Below are 21964 nucleotides of genomic sequence, written 5' to 3'. Positions count from 1 at the left end.
ATGAGCATAAACATCATGGACCTCCCAATGCTCTGTAAGTATACTATCTCCAGCCAACCTAAAGATCAGATTTTCTGCAGGAAGAATGACCTATGGTGAGAGCATAAGAAGGACCAGGAGTGGCAGGAAGGTGCAGGATTAACAGTAAGGAACACCGGGGCAGCTGGTTCCCTACAAACACTACAGAGGTTGTGAGTGATGTCAGAGGCAAGCTGCATGGTATATATACATATTAAGCAGAATGCAACTCAGCCTCAAACTGCATTAGAGTTTTGATCCTATATATTGGAGAACTAGCAACACAGTGGAGTATTCAGTGCTGGACAGATCTGGCAAGCAGCTCTGGTCTTGGTTCCCACTCCTTGAGAAGATGATGAGTGGCATAGAATCAGGACAAGACATAGGAGAGGAGGAAACTGTTTTGTTCCAGGCTCTGGCTACCCTGAATTTATGACTGAGCCAATGAGCCTTGATAGAGCATCTAATGATTGGAAGTGTCTGAAACCCTTCAATTTGAAGAGCAGTATATTAATTTAATCACATTTCCCCCCACAGCAATAAACCATAGATTCATATTCACGAGAAAGGCTACATGTGGACTGTGAAGACAACTCCCAGCCCTTTGTTTCCTTCTGTGGACATTCTTACCCTTTCCAGTTCTTTCACCAGAATTTTGATCAAGAGGGCTCCATTGCTGGGATTCCTGTCAATCTTCTTGTGCAAAGTCCATCTCAGCATCCCTGGAAGAAGGTGGGAAGAGAACCAAAGCTAAAACAGCTGTCAATGTTTCACTGGGTCAGGAATCAGCAAGAGACGTGAGCAGAATATTGCAAAGAAGGAAAGTGAGTAGCACTTATGGAAGAAGAGCAGCGGACAGGACTGAACCATAAACAAAAGCAGCTCTTCCCTCAAGGTTTCCGCATATTATTTTATTTAATTATTTATTTATTAGGTCATTCATTCAATTTATTTCTTACTTGCCCTAAGGTCCCAGGGCAGGTTACAGCAGTTTAAAAATATATTAAAATCAATTTAAAGCAAATTACAGTCACAATAACAGGGTGAGTCTCTATCTGTGTATCATCATCATTATCATCATCATCATACCCTGCCCATTTGACTGGGTTGCCCCAGCCATTCTGGACAGCTTCCACAAGATATAAGAACTATCCCTGTGCAAAATCATTCAATGTGATCAAGCACAATTATCAGGGCAAGTGTACATTTTGCTACTTGAGACAAATGACAAGATGCTCCCCTGCTCATTCCATGTACAGAAGCCAACTAGACTGGCAGATGAATCTTCCTTCAGCACTGACAGAGGGTTAGTGTCCTTCCCAAGCACTTTAGTTTAGAGCCCCAACAAGGCTGTGTGGCATACACATCTGCTCAGGAGCTACAGCCAATGGCTGTCACTGCTGCCCGTCACCACCTGCCACTTGAGATGGTCACTTCACTGCACCTAATGTTAGGGACTGCCCTTTACAATCAACCAAGTTAGCTTCTATGTATAATATTGGTGTGGTGTGTTTTTTTCAAGCCTTCTCTACTGATGCACACTATTTCCACCTTATTTCTCCGAGATGTCTCAAAGAAGCAGCGATAAACCATGGTTAGAGAATCTAAAGGAAAACACTGGTGTTGCCTACATTTAACTGCAACTCTTCAAGCTAACCAAGACAGCATTTCTAACACCACTGGCAGGCCATGGCAAAGAGATGATCCAATTGTAACTGATGTCATTGTAATACAGAGAGAAAACAGCAAAGATGAGATGGTCAATGACTGACAGGTAACAGCCCCTCCAAATGTCCCTATTTTCCAGGGATGTCCCTGATTTAGAGTAGATGTCCCAGTTTCTTATTTGATTCTAGAATGTCCCACTTTTCCTTAGGATGTCCCTATTTTCACGGGAGAAATATTGGGAGGGTATGGAGTTATCCAACCCCCGAGCCATCGGAAGGCAATCCTGAATAGGGAAGGCTTTTTTAAAAAAAAAGTTTAATGTTTTATTGTGTTTTTCTATATGTTGGAAGCTGCCCAGAGTGGCTGTGGCAACCCAGTAAGATGTGTGAGGTATAAATCGTAAAATTATCATTGCAGAATGGGATGTCCCTATTTTCATTTGAGAAATGTTGCAGGGTATGAGATAACTGTGACTCAATGATTCCATCTGATAGCTGGACCACAATAAAGGCAGCCAGAACATTTATCTTTCTAGTCCAGTTGGCAGCTCTCTTCTCTCTCGGGCAAAGATCTTTCCATTGTTTGGCTGCCTGAGTTCTTTTAGTGGAGACACTACTAATTCAATACGGTGCCTTTGTACTTGGAAAACATATTCTTTATCACCAAGCTATGGCTCCTTCTCTCTACAATTGTTGCCAGTAAGGAAGAGTTTTACTGGTGACATTATTTTGACTGGGTACCCACACCTAGTCATATGCATCCATATGGGTAGGTATCTCAACAAGACCAGAAAACCCAGGAAATGCCAACACAGCTTTCCAAACATAAAAAAATCATTTTCTTTTGCTCTTGCTAGCCGTGGAAGAGGCATTCTCAGACACACTGCAAAACTCTTCAATGCTCAGTGATGAGCTGGGCACATGGGTCACTGGCTCTTACCTCTCTCGCTCTGGAAGGCTGGGTGGTGGCCATCAAGTTCACGAAGGAGGGCATGCACACTTCGGAGGAAGTCAGACTCAACCTCTTGACAAAGGAGAGAAACAGGGTGTGAGGAACAAGATAACTCAGCGTCTTCTTGTTATTTGTACTTAACAAACCAAATCCTACCAACGAAAGGGTAATGCTAGTGGTTTGCCATCAACTCCGCAAGCTCCTTTTTGAGCAAATACATGATAAAGTAGCACAGGAATAATGGCCGGCTGATAATGGATGAGCTTTTCATGGATCGAAAGGTGCATGCACCCCTGCCTCCTTGTATACAACCAGTTATCACTGTTGTTATAACAGCTTTGATGTTAACTCTCCCAAACAAGAGAGTGTAGATAGGCATTGCCTTTGGTTATTACCAGCGAAAAACTTGCTTCCATAATACATAATTCCCATCCGTTACCTCTCAGTAAATGCTCAGACAACTGATGAAAGGGGGGGGATGTAACTGTTGTTATACTCCTACTGAAGGTGGGATCCTGGCAATGGTAGGGTAGCACAAGCTAATCAGGTCTATGTCTGCCTGTTGGAATAATAAATATTACAGCTTGCCTTGCCCATGAACTGCTGAAGTTTCCACTAGGTCTAACATGAAGAGCTTCTATCTGATGAAATGGGCTTATGCTACAATAAATCTGTTCAACTTGAAGCGATCAAGAGCCTGTTTTGTGTGTTTGCTGCATCAGACTAACACAGCTGCCCCTCTGAATTTTATTTATCTCTTTCTCTCAACTGTGCAGTGGGGGAACTGGAGACACTCCACTCTTCTCACCTGAACACCTCATGCTCAGAGAGCAAGCAGAAACCAGTATGAGATGCTTCTGTGAAGATGAGACTAATGATCATAACAATAACAACAATAACCTGGGTTATCCATGGTTGGGCGGAAGTTGCAGCAGGTGGTCGTGAGGTTATCTTTTCCAGCACTTCTGGTAGAACTGGGTGGCCAGAGGGTCCAGTTTCACTGAGCATGACCTAGTATCATCTAGCACTTCTGCAAAAAAAACAACAACACCAAGATGGAGGTTGAGTGTGCTTGAAATCCCTGTTTAATACCAGGGACCTGACACTGAAATGATAAGTAGCCATGTTAGTTTGTTGCGGCAAAAAACAAAAAAAGAGACTTGCTATTGTATCCACTTTTGTAGATTACGGCCCACTTATTTCACACTAAGCTTATTTTGCCCTAAAATTTGTTTGTGTAAGGTGCACAAGGCTCCATGAAAACAGAGGGGAGGTGACAGTGTGGTTTTCACACTGTAGTTCCAACATTCAGTGTGCACCTCTTGTTCAAGAAGCAACAAGCTACATTATAGCATGCCCCACTGGATGGGGTTTCTCAGGAAAAGGGATCTAGATGAACATGAGTGTTATAATTCACAAGGCATAGAGTATGGGTGGGGAAGCTGTGGCCCCCCAGATTTTTTGTTTGACTACAACTCCCATAAGCCCTGACCATTATCCATCCTAGCTGGGGCTGATGGGAGTTGTAGTCACAACATCTGGACATGTCACAGGTAGATAGATAGATAGATAGATAGATAGATAGATAGATAGATAGATAGATAGATATTATTACGGCCATTGGCCCATCGCGCATGTCACAGGTTCCCCAGTACTGGCATAGAACTTGAAGAACTTTGAAATTGCTGTCATAAATTACTGGTATTGTGCACGCTGGATGAAGGGTGTGTGTGGTTGTTAAGGAAGTTGGCCAGACTCTTTCCAGAAGGAGATATATCCTCAGTTCAACATATTTGTAACATTTATATCTCATCTTCACGCCCCCAAGGCCACATAGGAAATCAATTTCTAGATGATTAGCATCAGGAAACATGCCCAGGACAAGGGCTTGGTCAGAATGTCAATGACTCTGCTAGAAATAAAGAAGGTCCACTTACCCAGAATACTACAACATCCTTGGCATCAGGCAGCGACAAGACAGCAATCTCTACAACCACACCTAGGCTCTCCTGCTGGGATGCTATCGGATTTCTTTGGAAGCTGCCAATCTCTGTCATGTGGGAACACGCCCAAGACAAACTTGCTTTACCTGCCTCACCAGTACCACCAATAGCTGCAAATATTTGAGAGAGAAAGAAAATCAGAAAAAGGAATGTGTGGACTCCTCTTTGTCCACAGTTCCCCATCGCCATGACCACGTTTGTTTCACTTGTTGCAGATAAAGAGCCAGGGAAACAAGGACAGTTCTGTTAGTATTACGCAATTGCCTGATAACATTCTCTCTTCAAAGTGATTTCCTAACACATTCTTCAGCAGCAGCCACAGGCATCCTGCTCAGGTGGGTTCACCTGCCTTCCATTTCCTCTGTGTTCCAGCTCCCCCCTGTATGTTCTGCCGAGATTCTTGGTGATATCTCAGGACCACTGGCCCATGCTGTTAGTGCAAAGCAGAGATAGTAAAATTGCCTTTATTGCTTGGTCATTGCACAGCTCTATATTGGGGTGGCAGACAGTTGACTGGGGGTCTGGGTCATTTGCAGTAGATTGGCAAAGATTTCTGACTCCGAATAGTTAACAATGGCAGCAGCAAAAAGGGGTGCCTTCTTTCCCCTCTTAAATTAAGACTGTCTGAAATTATGAAAGGTTGAGTAAACCAGGAGTGCCCCCCCCCCTGGAAAGGAAATGTGAGCTCCTGGAACTAGCTAACTAACTAGAATGTGCTCAGAGGCACCCTGCTTTTTGAAATTCTAATTTTTTTGTCCTTTGCTCCTGGCTCAAGTTAGTACATTGTGGGATTCTAGTAAAAAACACACAACAGACTAGCTCCAACAAGCCTGAAGTTTGTTTATCCCTGCAGTAAATGATGCTCACCTTCTCTGAGCACATGGGCTAGGCTGCACTGCAGGGATTCCAGCAGTCGTGCTCCAGGACTCACATCAAAGGGAACCTGAGGAGCAAAACCAGAGACACGACATTAGTTTCTTCTTCTCAGTAGCAGAACCAGAAGTGTAATCTGTGCAGCTTTTGAAATGTGAGTAGAGTCACACCAGTAGTTGTTATGCTAGCCCCTGCCCCGTCTTGCATCCAAGTACACATAGGAATGACTCACTTCAGGAACAGGCATAGGAGTAACAACTTCTACAGCATGGGGATAGTCAGTGTGATGCTCTCCAGATGATGATAGACAACAGCCCACATCCATCATCCCTGACTATTGGCCACTCTGTCTAGAGCTGATGGCAAATGGAGTCTTCAACAACATCTGGAGGTCTCACCACTTTGGCTACTCTTGTTCTAGAGGGGTCGCTCATGTTAATTTGTTGCAGCAACAACAACAGAGTATATCTGGTCACCTTAAAGACTAACAGATTTATTGTGACATATGATGACATTAGATGGATCTTCATCAGATGGATGAAGACATAGATAGGCTGTTGGGGTAACACGCCACCAAAAAGCTGTCCACCAGGAGATAAAGCTGCATCACAAACTCACTCACAAACCCAAACTTTTCTTATCCAGATTTAGAAAAACAGCTCTTTGAAGTCCTTCACCGGATAATGAAACCCTTAAACCTCACCTGCAATTATACAAGCAACTGCAAGTTGGTGTTAAATTGGAATTTCTGAACCAATAGAAAATAGTATTCTTTTGGAATTATATCAGACAGACCAAGGATCCATCAAGCCCGGTACAGTCAATACTGACTGGAAGTGGCCGTCCAGGGTTTCAGACAAGGGATTGAACCTGGGACTTTTTCCATGTTAATCATTTCATGTCCCACTAAGCCACAGCCTGCCCACCCCCATTTTCCATTCAATTATCCAATTCTGTTCAAGAATTCAGTTCATTAAAATTATTACTGGACTACTTGTGCATAATACTGAATAGGTTTGAAAAATAAAACCTGTTTGCAGAATTGGCTGGTCACTTTTGACCATTGATGCATGTCCAAAGCAGCTTTCCCCTATTTGTACAGACAACACTTACTAGCCTGAAGCTTTCTCTCCCATCAGAGATGGTCAGCATCAGTCATTACTGTAGAGTGACAAGTCATTCATAGAAGCAGCCCCAAGGGGCCTTTGCCACTTTGCCATTTCCGCCGTTCTATTTTTAAGACCCCGCTCAGGCAGAAGTGATTACAGACAGCCTAGCTTCCTCTTCACACCTTTCCTACAGTGAGGCTGAGCTTACAAAGAACCCCAACCCACAAGGCTCTCGTGCTGTTCAGCTCTGTCACAACAAAGAGTCACGCTAACCTGCCTCAGATTTTCATATTCTCCATCAGGCCTGAATAGTGCTGTCAAAGAGCAAGCAGCAAAGCAGCGAGGAGAGCATTTCCCAGCATTCACTGGGAACTATATGTGTTGTGAGGGAAGCCATATTGGACCCTATTCTTAGCTAAGCCATTCAGTTCATAGAAAATACTACATTTTGGTTTGGGTTTTTTTTTTGTGTGTGTGTATACACACACACACACACACACACACTTCTGACAATGAAGGATGTTATAGAAGTCCCTGTGGGCCTCTAGATGTTGGACTGCAACACCCAGCTTCCCCAACCATTTGGTTGGCTAGAGCTGATGTGAACAGCAGTCCAACAATAATCAGGTTCTTCATCCCCAGTGCCAGATTTAGACACAAGTTAAGTAAATTACAGTTTAGGGCCTCAGATCTTGTGGGGGGCCCCTCTAAATTCAAACTCACACCAATTTAAAGTTTTACATAACTGATCAAAAATAAATGAAATGGGATGTAGACTCTAAAGCAGATTTTATCATTCCAGTATGACAAAAAGTACTTAACGGCCACAAAATTATTTGTTGCCCTTTGTTTATAAATCTGTGCAGCATGAACTACAATATAGTTTTTATATATGCTAAGTAAGAAATCACAATATTTTAATGTAAAAGTATTTCATATACAAATTGTCTAATTGCAAGATATATGTTTCTATTAGATTGTCAGTTGTATGCCTGCCTACGTACAGGAATATATGCAAATATAAAAGCTTATTATTTATGTTTTCATTGTTCTTTCGCTTAGAATAATACACATTTTGGGGTAATGCTGTGGGGTTTCTTAAACTCCACTTTGCTTATGGCCTCAGTATGTCTTAATCCAGCCCTGCCCATTACACCACTTACTACAATTGACCTGCCTTTTTGACCTGTGATGCACCACTATCAGAGAAAGAAGAAAAGGGCTCAACCCATTCTTTTCAGGAGGCACAGAGAAGTCATTTTACTGGCATGAACACATCAACATAGCACACAACTAGCTGACAATTTCAGCCACAATTAGTTCTTGCACAATTCTTTTAAAGAAAGAACAGCCCACTGAAAAGCAGACATTTCTACTTGCCATGGTCTGCACCTGAACGTTGCCACCTGAAGAGTTCAAAGATAAGGAACACATTGTGAGACTGTAGGAAAGTGATCCATTGTGTGGGTCAGAACAGAACTTCATTGGAATATACTGTCTTTGTAACATGAAACTGAAGTTGCTTTTTGCAGTTAAGGTGCATCTCACAAACAAGCAAGCCTCATAAGTAAGGGACCATTGCTTGAAGTAAGGATCGGGTGACAAGCCTATCTGCTACAGTACACATTCATTACAAAACAAAGGGGTGGAAAATGTAGAGCTTCGCTACGGTTACACAAACTCCTAAGGCATATTTATTCCTAATAATAATAAAAAAATAAAGAACTTCAACAAAACAAAAATAGGATGTGTGCTCATGGAAGCATAAGGCAACAGGAACTGATTCCTAGCTCTTTCCCTAAAGCTCAGCATATTTCACAGAAACAGATTATGGGAGGGCGAAAAGAAACGAGAGGTACCTAAGTTCAAACTGTCTTCCAAACATTCCGAGAAAAAGAAACTTGGTCCTGTAAAGTTTGTCATTTAAAAATGAATAAGGAGGGATTGGGAAATTGTGTTTCAATTTGGAATGAGGGGAGACAGCTCTAGGGGCCTGTAGTTCCATAATCAACGTGATAAGCAAACTTAACAATTCCCTATTTGCTTCTACCTATGACCATACTAATAGCTGATTGGCTCTAATAAGGAATATCATTTAGACGGATACATCTACGCATCTGTGCATGCACTCACACAGGGAGGAATCCAATGTAATGCTAAACTGAACTCCCTTAGCAGCGTACTGTACTAGCTACACAAGTGGAATGGCTTGCGCAAGAGAAGGTGCAGGAATCCAGCCTGGTTCTCATGGCTGGTTGCTCAACAGATCGCTGTAGCCCTGATACTTTCTGTTGTACAACCAGCTTCTGCTAGCACAAAGTTTACTCTGGATTTCATGCTTGTACCTTGAGCAGCAACCCTCATAATAAAGCCCACTGCCATTCCAAATGACAGAAAGTTACTGTTGTATCTTTGTACTGAGATACCTTTGTCCCTGCTAAAATTGTCTGAAGGCTTTGCTGTCTTGCTATGCTAATCAACTGATTTCCTTAAAAGACCATAAAGATGCTATTGTCGAAAGGCTGCATCCTGCTACATCGCTAACAGGTTTTACTGTCGATGAACTGGATTGGGGCTGATTGTAGAAATGCATTGAGGTGGCTATGGGGGCTGGCCAGCGACTGATATGAATGTCAGGAACATCGGCGCGCACGCAAAAGACATTTCCAACCCAAAGGTGCTTACAACCCCTCAACTCCCCACACCACCATTTTGATGCTGCTTAGCACACGTTGTTTGAATAGGCTTCACAACAATCCTGTGAGGAAGGCCGGAATTACAACTTCAGAATAAACCCAGGCAAATACATGTCCTTCCAAGTGCATTATGATATAGAGGCATGAAGACAGCTTAGGAAACTCTGCGACAGTTGCCCCCAAATAAAGTGATAATTGTTTTGACAGATAATTGTCGGAGCTTAGCCTTTGTCAGCTAACCTGTCATGTCATATATCCCACTGTGGAAGAGGATGTAGCCTCTATCATCCATGAAACCAAGACAGGCTGGCCACAGAATGGGTTGCTATGACTATATTACCAGCACTATACAGTGGTACCTCTGGTTACGTACTTAATTCATTCCGGAGGTCCGTTCTTAACCTGAAACTGTTCTTAACCTGAAGCACCACTTTAGCTAATGGGACCTCCCGCTGCCGCTGTGCCGCCAGAGCACGATTTCTGTTCTTATCCTGAAGCAAAGTTCTTAACCTGAAGCGTTATTTCTGGGTTAGCGGAGTCTGTAACCTAAAGCGTATGTAACCTGAAGCGTAGGTAACCTGAGGTACCATTGTATAGGCCTTCACTATGCAGCCAGGAACTTTTAGCAACCTTTGCTGTACTGATGTATACTAGCAAATTTTCCTTTGCCCTGAGCAAGCGGCTCAAGATTTGTTCCAATATTCAGTGCAGAAATGTGTGTTTTCAGTTACATTGTGTATGTTAACATAATGTGCATAGGAAAGATGAGGTTCTAGGAAAGTGCAAATGTGTGGCTTCAGTTATGTTATCCTGCCTCCAGAAACAGATGTAGAAAATATATGGGAGGGGGGGCATTCTCATGTTTCTTATATCCACTCATTATTATTGCATTTTGCACATATTAAAGATGAGTAGGTGTGGCATTGCACTCCATGGTGAAGCATTTTTATCTATGCCTTGCTTGACCAGAATAGCACAAAATTCTGGAGGTTCAAACTAATTCTTAAAGATTGACTGAGAGAGAGAAATGAAAGTAGGCATCCCTTTAGCAGGGGTCAGCAAACTTTTTCAGCAGGGGGCCAGTCCACTGTCCCTCAGACCTTGTGTGGGGCCAGACTATATTTTGAAAAGGGGGGGGGGAAATGAATGAATTCCTATGCCCCACAAATAACCCAGAGATGCATTTTAAATAAAGGGACACATTCTACTCATGTAAAGACACACTGATTTCCAGACCGTCCATGGGCCGGATTTAGAAGGTGATTGGGCTGGATCCAGACACCAGGCCTTAGTTTGCCTACCCATGCTTTACTGGGTGGCAGTGGGATTCCTATTCTCATTCTGAAGGTGACCCCTTGGAGAGCTACTGATATGTCCAATAGGCAACTATGCAACCTGCCTCACAGGCTTGTTGTACGAACTATTTGGATAAGGTATTCTAAGTAGTACCAAAACGGTGACAGTACAGTCTTGGGCGTGGGTGGGACTCCCTATGTGCATCTGCAACACCTGCTGGGGTTCCTGACATTCAATGCAAAGCGTCGCTGAGTCTCTCCCAGCCATTTCATTGTATTCACAAACTCAGCTCGTGGGCATGGCAGGTAGCAAAACCTGCAGGCTATTTTGAAAGCTCCAAGCAGTCTCCCAGCATTTCGATTGTCATTTGGGAATTCAGTTGATGCAGCAGGCAGCAGAACCTGTAGGCAATTCCTCAGGAATATAGCGATCTTCTCAAGGCACCCCCTCCCTGTCGTTCGGAATGGCAAGTCTCTTGAAAAAGCTTTATTCTGAGGCCTGCGGTGAGTGTTTATGTACTGAGTTGAATAGGATCCAAACTGCAGCAGTCTGATTGGTCCTAGAACAATAGGATTGAGATTGCAGCAGTCTGACTGGTCCCAGAACAATAGGATTGAGATTGCAGCAGTCTGATTGGTCCCAGAACAATAGGATTGAGATTGCAGCAGTCTGATTGGTCTGCAGGAGCCACCCAATCCAGCTCCAGGTGGAAGTGAATCCGCACTCTGATTGGCATACAGGAGTATCCCGGAATTAGCCAATCACGTGGGGCCCATTGTGTAAATAATGTATATAAAGCAAATGTTTTGGGGGAACTACATTCCTCACTACTATGAGCTGAATAAAGAGCATGAAAATCACACTGGACTCCGAGTATCTTTCAGTGAGGGTGCCAGATCCCAGCTCATTTCTAACGCATTTCAATGGCCATTTGTAAAACCTAGCTGATTTTTATGTGGGTGAATCAACAGGTACAGTTTTGCAATTTACACCAGTGCATTTCAATTGCTCCTCACAAGTGCAATATTCTTCTGTTTGGCCACTTCAGGACACTCTCTGTAGACTGCCTAAAGACCAATAGGAACCATCCAAACTACCCTTCTTTTAATACATTCTAATTGCCACCCTAACATTTCACGTATTTCTATGGCAATACATTCAGGTGGCTCTGCTCAACAGTTATGCAAGTCATCACTGTCCATAGAGCTCTTTGGTGCATTTGGAATTCATGAAAAGTGAATTTCGAGTTCATATTTGTTACCACTTACTGTGATGGTTAGAGGGTTTTTTTTTTTAAAAAAAAAATCGATAGTTGAATGGCTATATTGCCAAACCAGAATGCACTTCAGTGGCAGGGATGATGTTAAGGGGCTGAGCCTCGTTCAGCATGGCCCGTGGTCAGGGATGATGGAAAGTGTGCTCCTGCTGCAACATCTGGAGAGCCACAGGTTTCCCATCTCTGAACTAAGGAGGGGGAATCGGCTCTTTTCTCACCATCTCAGAACAGCTCTACTCATTACAGTTGCTGAAAGAAACATACGGTAAGCACTGAGTTTCCGGCAGCACTCTTGCAGTGTGTGAACATCATAAGCCATGGTAATATTCAAAAAATATTCAAAAAGAGTTCACACACTCTTGCAGTGTGTGAACATCATAAGCCATGACAAATGGTAATATTCAAAAAAATCAGCCGGGGTGGCGGGGGGACAGGACACTTCAGACTCTCAGGACAGTCTGTAAGTGGCTGTACTTGAACAAAGGAAATTTAAAGAAAGACCTCAACGTGAAATCATCCAGAGGGTCAGTGCTATCAGTTGTGGATTGAATTGGATTTTTATTATACTACATATGTTAATTGGCTTACCAAAGGCCTAGTGCCTGCGTTATCAACATGTGTTTGGGAATTACCACTGTTATTTATGTAATTATCGCTGTCTCTGTAATTTCTGCAGTTCATTTCTCTCTGACCTCGCTGTTTACAACCCCAAATGTGTAACACACGCACATAGCAGTAACCTAGGACATTTCACCCGATTAGATGGATCGCACTATGTGAATGCTCGTGTCATAATGAATTTGTTAATGTGCCACAAGTGTTACTGTGGTTTTTTGTATCTTTAGACATTAATATGTCTGGGAACACGTGTCTGGGAAACCTAACTTACCCAGTGCGCATACACTAGATCTGCGCATATTTATGTGCACAGGAGATGTTTAATGTCAGAAATAGTGCTCCCCACATCCATTGTAATGTATTGAGTTGCTTTTATTTCATTTTTGAAGACTGCATTTCTAAAAAGAAATTTGGGTTAAACTTAACTGATTTTACAACGCTCAGCTAAGGGCAATTGGACGAACTCTTCCAGGTGGTCTGTGCTAAATGCATCAGGAGACAAGCGTCGCCAGTCCCTGCTTCACTGTTGCTCATACATATTTTATAATATCAAAGTATATCCAACGCAGCAACTGTTACAAACAAGAGGCAAAAGGAGAGTTGTTGTTCTTTAACCAACCTTTTAAAAAGGTACACTCTGGCTGTACAAGATCAAAAGTTCCAAAGTACATCTGTAACTGGATACAAAAAAATACTTTTATCTAAAAGCTCACTCTAATCACGATGAAAGACGCCCAACTAGCAACATTAAAACCCTCCAGGCTGTAAGGGAGTTTGTTTCTCAGGTAATTTCCCCTTGTTCCTGGGACCCAGTTCCCTGCAGCAATAGTACATGTAACAGTAATCTAAAATACCAGAGCAGGTGAATCTTAAATGGTTCAAAATCCAGTGGCAGAACAGGTTATAACGGCTGACATAAGATTTATTAGGAAACCAGAACAAAGCATAACTCCTGGCTGTAGGGAAAGAAGCAAAATCAGTACACTACTAATTCTGCCTTGTTCTTTCTCTTTCCTGTGATGACATTAATAAGGACAAGGCAGAAATACATGCTTATGCTATCTGTTTCTTGTAGCCCAGAGCCAATTTCCATGCCAGGAGCCAGCGAAAGGAGACTAGACTACTTTGCTAGCATTATTGTTAAAGACTATTCAAGTCACGTACATGAAGCACTTGAAAGGTTCCAAAGGCACCATTTAAACGCTTCATATCCTTTTTAAGTACTGAAAAATAAGTCAGGAACTATTTAGGAACAAAGAAATCTACCCCATATCAAATCAGACCATTGCTCCATCTAGTGTCATATTGCCTGGCTAAATCTCCCTCTAGTGTGCCAAACAAGAGCCTTTTCCCTGAGAGCTGCCCAGAACTGAACCTGGAACATATGTTCTCCACCTAAGCTAGGGCCCTTCCCCATGGCAGGGTTTCCCAAACTTGGGTCTCCAGCTGTTGTTGGACTACAACTCCCATCATCCCTAGCTAGCATAACCCATGGCCAGGGATGATGGGACTTGTAGTCCAAAACAGCTGGCGAGTAGAGACCCAAGCAGGGCCGTCTTTACCTGGGGGTGCAAGGGGTGCGGGGCACCTGGGCGCGGAACTCTGGGGGGCACTAGGCGCCCACCACTGAAGCCACCTAAGCGCTTAACTATCTACCTGTTATGAAATAATAAATAATTTTGATCAAGCTAGAAAAACAAAATACATACAGTGGTGCCTCACTAGACGAAAACAATTCGTTCTGCGAGTATTTTCGTCTAGCGATTTTTTCGTCTAGCGAAGCACCAATGCAAACCGCGGTTTTTGCTAGACGAAAAGAAAAAAAAAATCCGTCTTGCAAGGCAGCCCCATTGACAAATTCGTCTTGCGGGGCAGCCTTCCGCTAGACGAATGCCTTCGTCTAGCGAGGCATTCGTCTAGCGGGGCACCACTGTATATACCTAGGTATTACTGAAATGTATACCTACTGTTTCACTAAAGGACTTTTGACTTTGTGAGCTCATTTACCAAAGATGTGCCGCACCAGCGGTGGCACTTGTCATTCACAACAGCGCCGTGCACTCAAAATGAACTCTTACATCAAAATATTATGTTACATGTGGTGGTGTTGTATACTTAAGTATATTGTAAATAAACGATCAAATAAAAGTTTGTTTCTTTTTCCTCCCTTCTTTCGTAAACAAGAGATAAGGCGTAAGCGTGGTGGCCGACATAAGCATAATAAAAGTTAATTTGGGGGAGGGGGCTAAACTAAATTTGGGGGCGCTGGGCGGATCTTTGCAACCCTGTGGCACATATGCTAAAGACAGCACTGGACCCATGTGCGGGAAACCCTGCCCTAGATCTCCTCCTCCAAGGGTTGTGTGGACTACAACTCCCATCAGCCATTTTTGTCAATGATGGCAAGAGAGCTGCAGTCCAAGGACACCATAATAGATAACAGAATCATATAGTTGGAAGGGACCACGAGGGTAATTTAGTCCAACACCCTGCAACGCAGGAATCTTTCCCCCAATGCAGGGCCCTGCCTTAGGAACCTGTGTCCTTCCCCACATGCTACATTTGAAGCACAATGGTTCATTGTAAGGACTGCCAAAAGCTAGTGTCAGTCTGCTGCCAGTTCCTCCCTCGCTCTCTCGAGCTGAGCAGGCAAACTAGAGTGCATAAGACATGCTGTGAAGCTGGGGTGGGGTGCGGGGGTGGTGGGGTGGCAGGGAGTGAGGCAGTATTGTGAACAGAACCAGTAAACAGCCTATTGGCCCTGAAGCTGCCCAATCTGCAGCTGACTGACAGCCAGAACCTATGAACCTTTAAATAAGAGATGAAAGAGGTCCCACTGGGAGCTGGCAGGAAGCACCAGATCCATTGGCAGGTGGGTGAGGCGGCATCAAGGGAGCAGCGAGTTCTAATACTAGGAGCACTGGCGTTTTAAGAAATTTCCTTCTTCGTGGAAACTTTCAAAGAGATGTAAGACCAGCTGTCTGCGAACAGTCTTTTCAAGGACTCTTTCTTATAGCCGAAGGAGGATGTCCAGACCAGTTCCTGGATGTTAATGATTCTTTGGAGAGTTCCTCCAGCACGTCATATTTAATTACTTTTTGGAAAAAAGAAAATGGCCCTCAGGAAGCAACAGCCTGTTAAACTTTTAGCATCTCCCCTCCCCATTTCCACCCGGTGGTTCAGAAAAACAACCTGGGGGTGAGGTGGGGGTGGGGGCGGGAAATTCCTGCACTTGTTGCCAAGTTTGTTTCATCGAAAAAGCAGGCCCTAAGTGAGACAGCACATGAAAAAACTATGGTAAAGCAGCCAAACCACGCACTCCAGCTCTCACCGCATGCTATAGACAGCTCTCGTTCAGTACCGTTGTCCTGTGTAAAGAACCTGCAGTTACTAGATATCATGTGTTGATCTCCCAGAGCCCTTTCTGCACTGAAATTATCCATGTGGGAAAGCATGCCTTGTACATCAGTACATCTTGGAGGACTGGCTGCTCTCATTGCGCTGAATCGGATCCTAACAGAAAGGGCTTTAGGATACTCCCATTTATCTTGCACTCCTGCCCTTCCTCTAGATCAGGCATGTCCAAAGTCCATTTGGGGGGGGGGGAAGCTAATCCGGCCCGCCAGTCGATTTAATCTGGCCCCTGTGGCAGTATATGTCCTGGGGTAAAAATTCTTTTAAAAAGCTCAATCCTAAAAAGCTCAACAAGTTTGGGCTAAGATTGTAAAAAAAAGCTCAGCAACTTTAGCCGGCCCACATGCATGTTCACTTCTTCAAATCTGGCCCTCTTGAAAAAGTTTGGGGACCCCCTGCTCTAGATCACGTGAAAGGCTGTGGAGCCAACCATAATCACAACCACACCAAACACATAAAGCACATTTAATGCACATGGTTTCCCAGCACAAAATCCTGGGAACTGTAGTTTACCCCCTCACAGAGCTACAATTGCTAGCACCCTTAACAAACTACAGTTCCCAGGATTGTGTGGGTGTGCTCTTAAATATGCACATGTGAATCAGCCATCGCAGATCAAGTACCAGAGACAGATTTTTTTAAATATACTGCTTCCAACACCAGGCTGTGGAAGGACTCTGTTCACACATCACCTGCACAGAATCAAGGGCTGCCCAATCAAGTGATGGATGTGCATTTGCAAACAGGCTCATAATATATTATAAATAGCACTGAGCCAGGAGGACAAGCAGCTGCCAATTGGGCATGCCTGCAAGAGGGCAACATTCCAACAAAATTTGCTTGGGGGGGGGGAACTCCCTGTAACACAAGACAGGGTTGCGCAAGTATTTGAGGAGTGTTGTTCCCAAAAGGCATCTGCGAGCTTCCCACGCCTCTCTTCCAGATTGTGCCTCTCCCACAAGGAAGCCTGTAAAGTCTTTACCAGCAATATAAGAGGGCAGATCAAGAGAATAACCAGCTCTCCCTTGCCCTCGGGAGCCAGAAGGGGGGCAGACTACTCTTTCCATTGACACACTGAAACTTTTTTGAGAACACCTGTTGAATAGCATCTGGGCATAAACGCTTCCTCTGCAGTTGTTTTGATGGTATCCATTCTGCACGGATGCACTTCTCCGGCCCACCCTTCTCCCAGAATAACCACCATCTCCCTTGCACATGAAATTGACTTAGGAAAAGGAAGCATCGATATCCTGTTGGGATAGCTTCCTTCCTAAGTTGTTTCTTGGCAGAAATAGAACTACTCTCTCTCTCTCTCCTCTCTCTCTCTCTCACACACACACACACACACACACACACACACACACACACCTCCTTACAGTATGTACAGCACTAATTTGTCCCTTGCTAGCCCCATATACCACTAGGGTCTTTTCCTGCAATTTTACAAGGGTTGCCCAGATCCCTTCAAAGTCCTCCGAGTCCCGGACTCTACAGCAGGGCTTCTTGGAGGGCGAGTGAGTTTGAAAGCCACATTTCCTAAAACGTTCCGCCAACATCTCCTCGCAAACCTCCAAGAACGCTGTTTAACTCCCGGGACCTCTTTCCTTTTTCGGCTCGTATTGCTCAAAGATCTCCTTAAGGCACATGAAAAGAAAACAAACCCGAAAAGAGGACAGGGATCGAAAGCCGAAGCGCAGCTGTGCCGGTGGTGGTGGCAACCGCCGTCTCAAGACAAGCTTAGCTTACCTCCGGGAGCTCGTGCGCGCCTTTCCGGGGGTCTAGCGCCGTCTGGTTCCTCGCCGCTCGCTGCCTTGGCTCGGGCTGCTCAGGAAGTCTCCAGGCGCTCGCCTCGCTCGCTCAGCAGAGCGCGCAGCAAAACTCGACGGCGCGTCCTACTATAGGACGAAACAGAAGCTTCCTTTTCTCGCCCAACCGCAAAGCGACCGCGCCGATCGCCTCCGCGGCGTCTGCTGCTTGGTTTTTTCTCGGCGCCGAGGAATCGCAGAGCTGCAACCTTTCGCTGGCCGTCGCCGCCACCTCTCCAGCTCCAGAAGTCAAGTGGGGACGGCGGCGGCGGATGCAGCCGCTGCCAACAGCTACACTAAGGAGCGCCTGACTCACTCGCCCGGCGCGCTGCGCCCTGCCCAGTCCGGGAGATGTGCGCGTGGGTGCCTCTGTCCGAGGAGAGAGGGTGGCTGCGCTGGGCACCTCTGCCCTGGCACCTACAACAGGAAGAGGCCTCGGCTAAATAAAGAGACGGATACAAACAAGGTTGCTATGAGGGAAGCGGGCAGGTGCTGCCCCGCTCCGAGGGCTTCCTGGCAGCGGGAGCAGCTGAGCCGGCCTCCCAAGATCTCTTGGCAGCAGAAAAAGATCTCGATCTCGTGGGCACAGCGCATGGTGGCCCCACTCAATCACTCATTCCCAGGCCCCCTTTCAGCATTTCTGCGTGTTTCCTGTTCATCAGTTTCCTCCTTCTGAAATGGTAAACTTTTTAAAAACAAGAAGAAGTTGTATTGTGGAACTAACCAACAACCACAGACGCACATCCTTGTTTTGTGGGGAGCACAACTGAACCCCAAAGTTCTGTTTTGACACCACTTCCGAGCAACTCCTCATGCTAGAAACCAAAGATGGGCAGTGTGCTAACAAATCTTCATTCCAAATGCCCATCACTCAATGGACACTTCATACAATAATAAACTTCGGCAGGCGAGTTGCAGTGTTCTTTCAGCTAAGGTTTCCAGAGCATAGGAGCCAACTCCTAGGGACCTAGGTCCCTTTGGTCCCCAATAAAATATTTGAGGGGGCTGACCCCCAAGTTAATCAGCCTTGTCATTCAAATGGTGTGTGTGTGTGATGTCTTACTTGCCCCCCCCCCAATATTTTATTCAAGTTGGCAATCTACCAGATAGTGTCGGAATACAATTCCATTGGCTAAGCTGGCTGGACATGATAGGAGTTGTAGTCCAACAACACTTGGCAACTCAAGCTTGAAGAACGCAAGTGTAGTAGGTGTCAGGTGTAGTAGGGACACATCCTGGGGAGATCTGGTTTCAAATTTCCACTCAGCCATGAAGTTGGGGGACCCTGTGCCAGTGGGCACCTCTCAGCCTCACCTACCTCCAAGTTCGTGTTATCTAAAAGGGGAACAGAGCACTCTGTTCTGAAGAGGGGCATCTGAGCTGTTTTGAAGAGGAGTGGGATTTTTAAAAATGTAATAACATTCAATAAAGAAGACTGGTCATGATCATGGAGTAGATAATGATTCTCCAACCTCTGAAGCTGCTCCAGTTTCCAAAGTCCACCATCTTTGAGGCTGCGAACACACAATACCTTTAAAGCACATTAGAAAACGCACCCCTCTTCCCAATAATTGGTGTGTTAGGGGTTCCTGGGAATTGAGGGGTAATGACAGTGCCCACAATTCTTTGAGAAAGAATGTCCTTCTAATAGGCTTTGCAAGTATAGTGTGTGTATATGAAGCCTGGGTTTAGTGATCCAATCTCCCTCTCAAGGACCTTTGTGCACAGCTGCTACTGAGCTCCTCAGAGGCTCAGTTCACTCCAGGCTCAGGTCCAAGTGAGGCTTCAGGGTCATCTCTTCTTAGATGTGCAGCCTTATTCCAGATCATATGCTCAGGGGTCTGTCACAGAACCATCCTGATTTAACAGAATATGTTGCAACCAGATAGCAAAAGTGCAGGGACGACAGGATCCTTATATGGGAAGATCTGAACCCCCATGGGTTTAAATGTTACCAGAGGCACTTTCCTGCAGATGCAAAGCAGGAAGCCTTTCAAGAGAGTACTTGCAGTATCTGATTTCTAAAAGTTAAACTCTGTAACTAAGAACTCAGGCCTGGAGCTTGCTTTATTCCCCGCTCCTCCTTCCCAATCCCTTTTCCTTTTTTTGCTGTGCCTTTTGCGCTGTATACCTCAGGGCATATCACCTGACATTTATAAACTGCTCTGGGAAAGGGCTTTCTGTTTCTGCTTTGGCTGAAGGGTATGGTAAAAAATGCTTTAAATAAAGAAATATCCAGCAGATCATTGAAGACTGGTTTAAAAGGCAATAAATAATTCATACAGCTGAGGACAATGAATGGGTGGGCACATGGGTGGGCACACCACTACACAACCTCACTCCCATTTCTGCAGGAAATTATCATCCAGTGGTGGCTGATGTCCATGGAGCTGGTGGGGCAGAAGGCAGGGAGACCAACTGCTTGCTGGCTGTCTCCCACCTGTTGCCTCCACACTGCACCCAACCCACCCTTAAGCAGGAAACTAGATGAAATGTTGAGTATATTCATTGATTAGATTTTGGGGAGCAGGGTGAGGAGAGAATTTGATTAGGTTAATAATAGTGGGGAAACAGTGTCTTAACCACTCCCTTGCCATTTTGCTGATCATTGCCTTCATTTCTCTTAAAGTAGATCTCATGAGAAACTTTATTTTTAAACTCATGTGAGTTTTAAAAGGCAGCAGGGGCAGCAAATATATACTGTATGCTCCTGAGAAGTATAGCCTTTTACTTTGACCACCACCCTAAGGTTTAACAGTGATTAAAAGGCTGAAACACTTAAGTGATACAGTTAAAAGAGTACAATAAGGTACCCAGTGATGCAAATCATAAAACCAAGTACAAAAATCAGCACAATCTGTAAAGCATACCAGTGGTCAGATGAGGGTACAATCAGATCAAAACAAGCTAATTTTACTCATCAGCTGGATAGGGATGTGATAAATGTGACAAACGCAATGACATTATCGCATCCCTTAATGTAAGAAAGTAAAAATCCTGAATTGTCAACAACCATTTCAGAAGTTTCTCATCTGAATTCCTGTTGACAGCCAACAGTTCACAACTGAAACTTTTGACCCCCCCCCCCCAAATATAAGGCCGAAGCTTCCCCCAAAGACCAAATAATACTTGGAACATTTCTTCTCAATAGCTGCAAGCTTCCTCTCGAGGCAACAGCTTCAAACTTAAATAGTCAGTAGGATGTAGCTCGCTGACCCCTCTCCTGCAGTAATACCACTCCCAGCCCCCCTTTTGAGGCTTCCATCTACAGATTAGGGTTTTCTGGGTGAAAGGTGTAGTCTTTCAAAAGGAATTCGCTATGTGCCCAGCAGGAGATAGTTTGGACGATTTTTGAATGCCCACAAACACACAAAAAGACTTTGGGTTTTGATTTTCACTCTTCATTTGAGAATGCTAAGAGCAGGTGGCACTGTGGTGTAAACCACTGAGCCTTGGGCTTGCTAATCGGAAGGTTGGTGGTTTGAATCCCTGCAACAGGGTGAGCACCCGTTGTTCGGTCCCAGCTCCTGCCAACCTAGCAATTTGAAAGCACATCAAAGTGCAAGTAGATAAATAGGTACCGCTCCGGTGGGAAGGTAAAGAAGCCTATATATTAGAATGAAGCAAATGATAAAACATTGAAAACAACCCAGCTGTTTTTAAAACACATAGAGTCTTGATTTATGAAAATGTGGCTTTATTTCAATAAATTTACCATTTACAATAAAATATCTCTTGACAATATTTTATAAAATTAGGTCACAATATAAAATGTACACAGCGGATTTATGTACAAAAGGACTCTTGCATCTATTATGGAAATGCTCTAACAGACAAAAGGTACTCAATTTCAGTAGAAAAGTTTGCATTTATAATGCACACACTTCCTTCCTTCCTTCCTTCCTTCCTTCCAAAAGCTTCTTACAAACAGCTACTGAAAACCACAGTGCACCACCCTGCCTTTATTGCCACAAATTGCTTTTACAGGCAGGTATGTGGCAGTTGTCTTGAGAGGGTAAGGTGTAAGATTGCAACTTGAAACCAAGGGCAAACAGTTCATTTTAAGGAACAAAATCAGTGCTTTTTTAAAACAAAAAACAGGACATACAAAAGCTCTTAAAAGCACCACTTTGTGGCATCCCAGGCTTCTGTGTGTACACCCTTCCTGGAAGCTTTCTAGGGAAGAATTTGAGACTTGACATCCTTGTCCTCAATTCTTCACCCAGCAATTTCTTGA

The 21964-nt window shown here is 44.3% G+C and overlaps 1 protein-coding gene across 1 annotated transcript in view; it reads right to left on the bottom strand.

Moving 5' to 3' along the window:
* The window catches only part of PIK3R6 (phosphoinositide-3-kinase regulatory subunit 6), a 43068-nt gene extending 25326 nt beyond the window's left edge, over positions 1-17742 (bottom strand). The window contains exons 1-6 of the mRNA XM_033139565.1: positions 17669-17742; positions 5508-5583; positions 4575-4750; positions 3538-3667; positions 2626-2709; positions 649-740 (exon numbers count right to left, since the gene is read on the bottom strand). Of these exons, the coding sequence (XP_032995456.1) occupies positions 649-740; positions 2626-2709; positions 3538-3550 (189 nt within the window). The 5' untranslated portion in view covers positions 3551-3667; positions 4575-4750; positions 5508-5583; positions 17669-17742. The remainder of the gene's footprint in view (positions 1-648; positions 741-2625; positions 2710-3537; positions 3668-4574; positions 4751-5507; positions 5584-17668) is intronic.
* Positions 17743-21964: the final 4222 nt, after the last annotated feature.

Source organism: Lacerta agilis, chromosome 2 (assembly GCF_009819535.1).
Source record: "Lacerta agilis isolate rLacAgi1 chromosome 2, rLacAgi1.pri, whole genome shotgun sequence".
NCBI lineage: Eukaryota > Metazoa > Chordata > Lepidosauria > Squamata > Lacertidae > Lacerta > Lacerta agilis.
The sequence above is the reverse complement of the archived record's forward strand: the minus strand, read 5'-3'. Positions and strand labels throughout refer to the sequence as shown.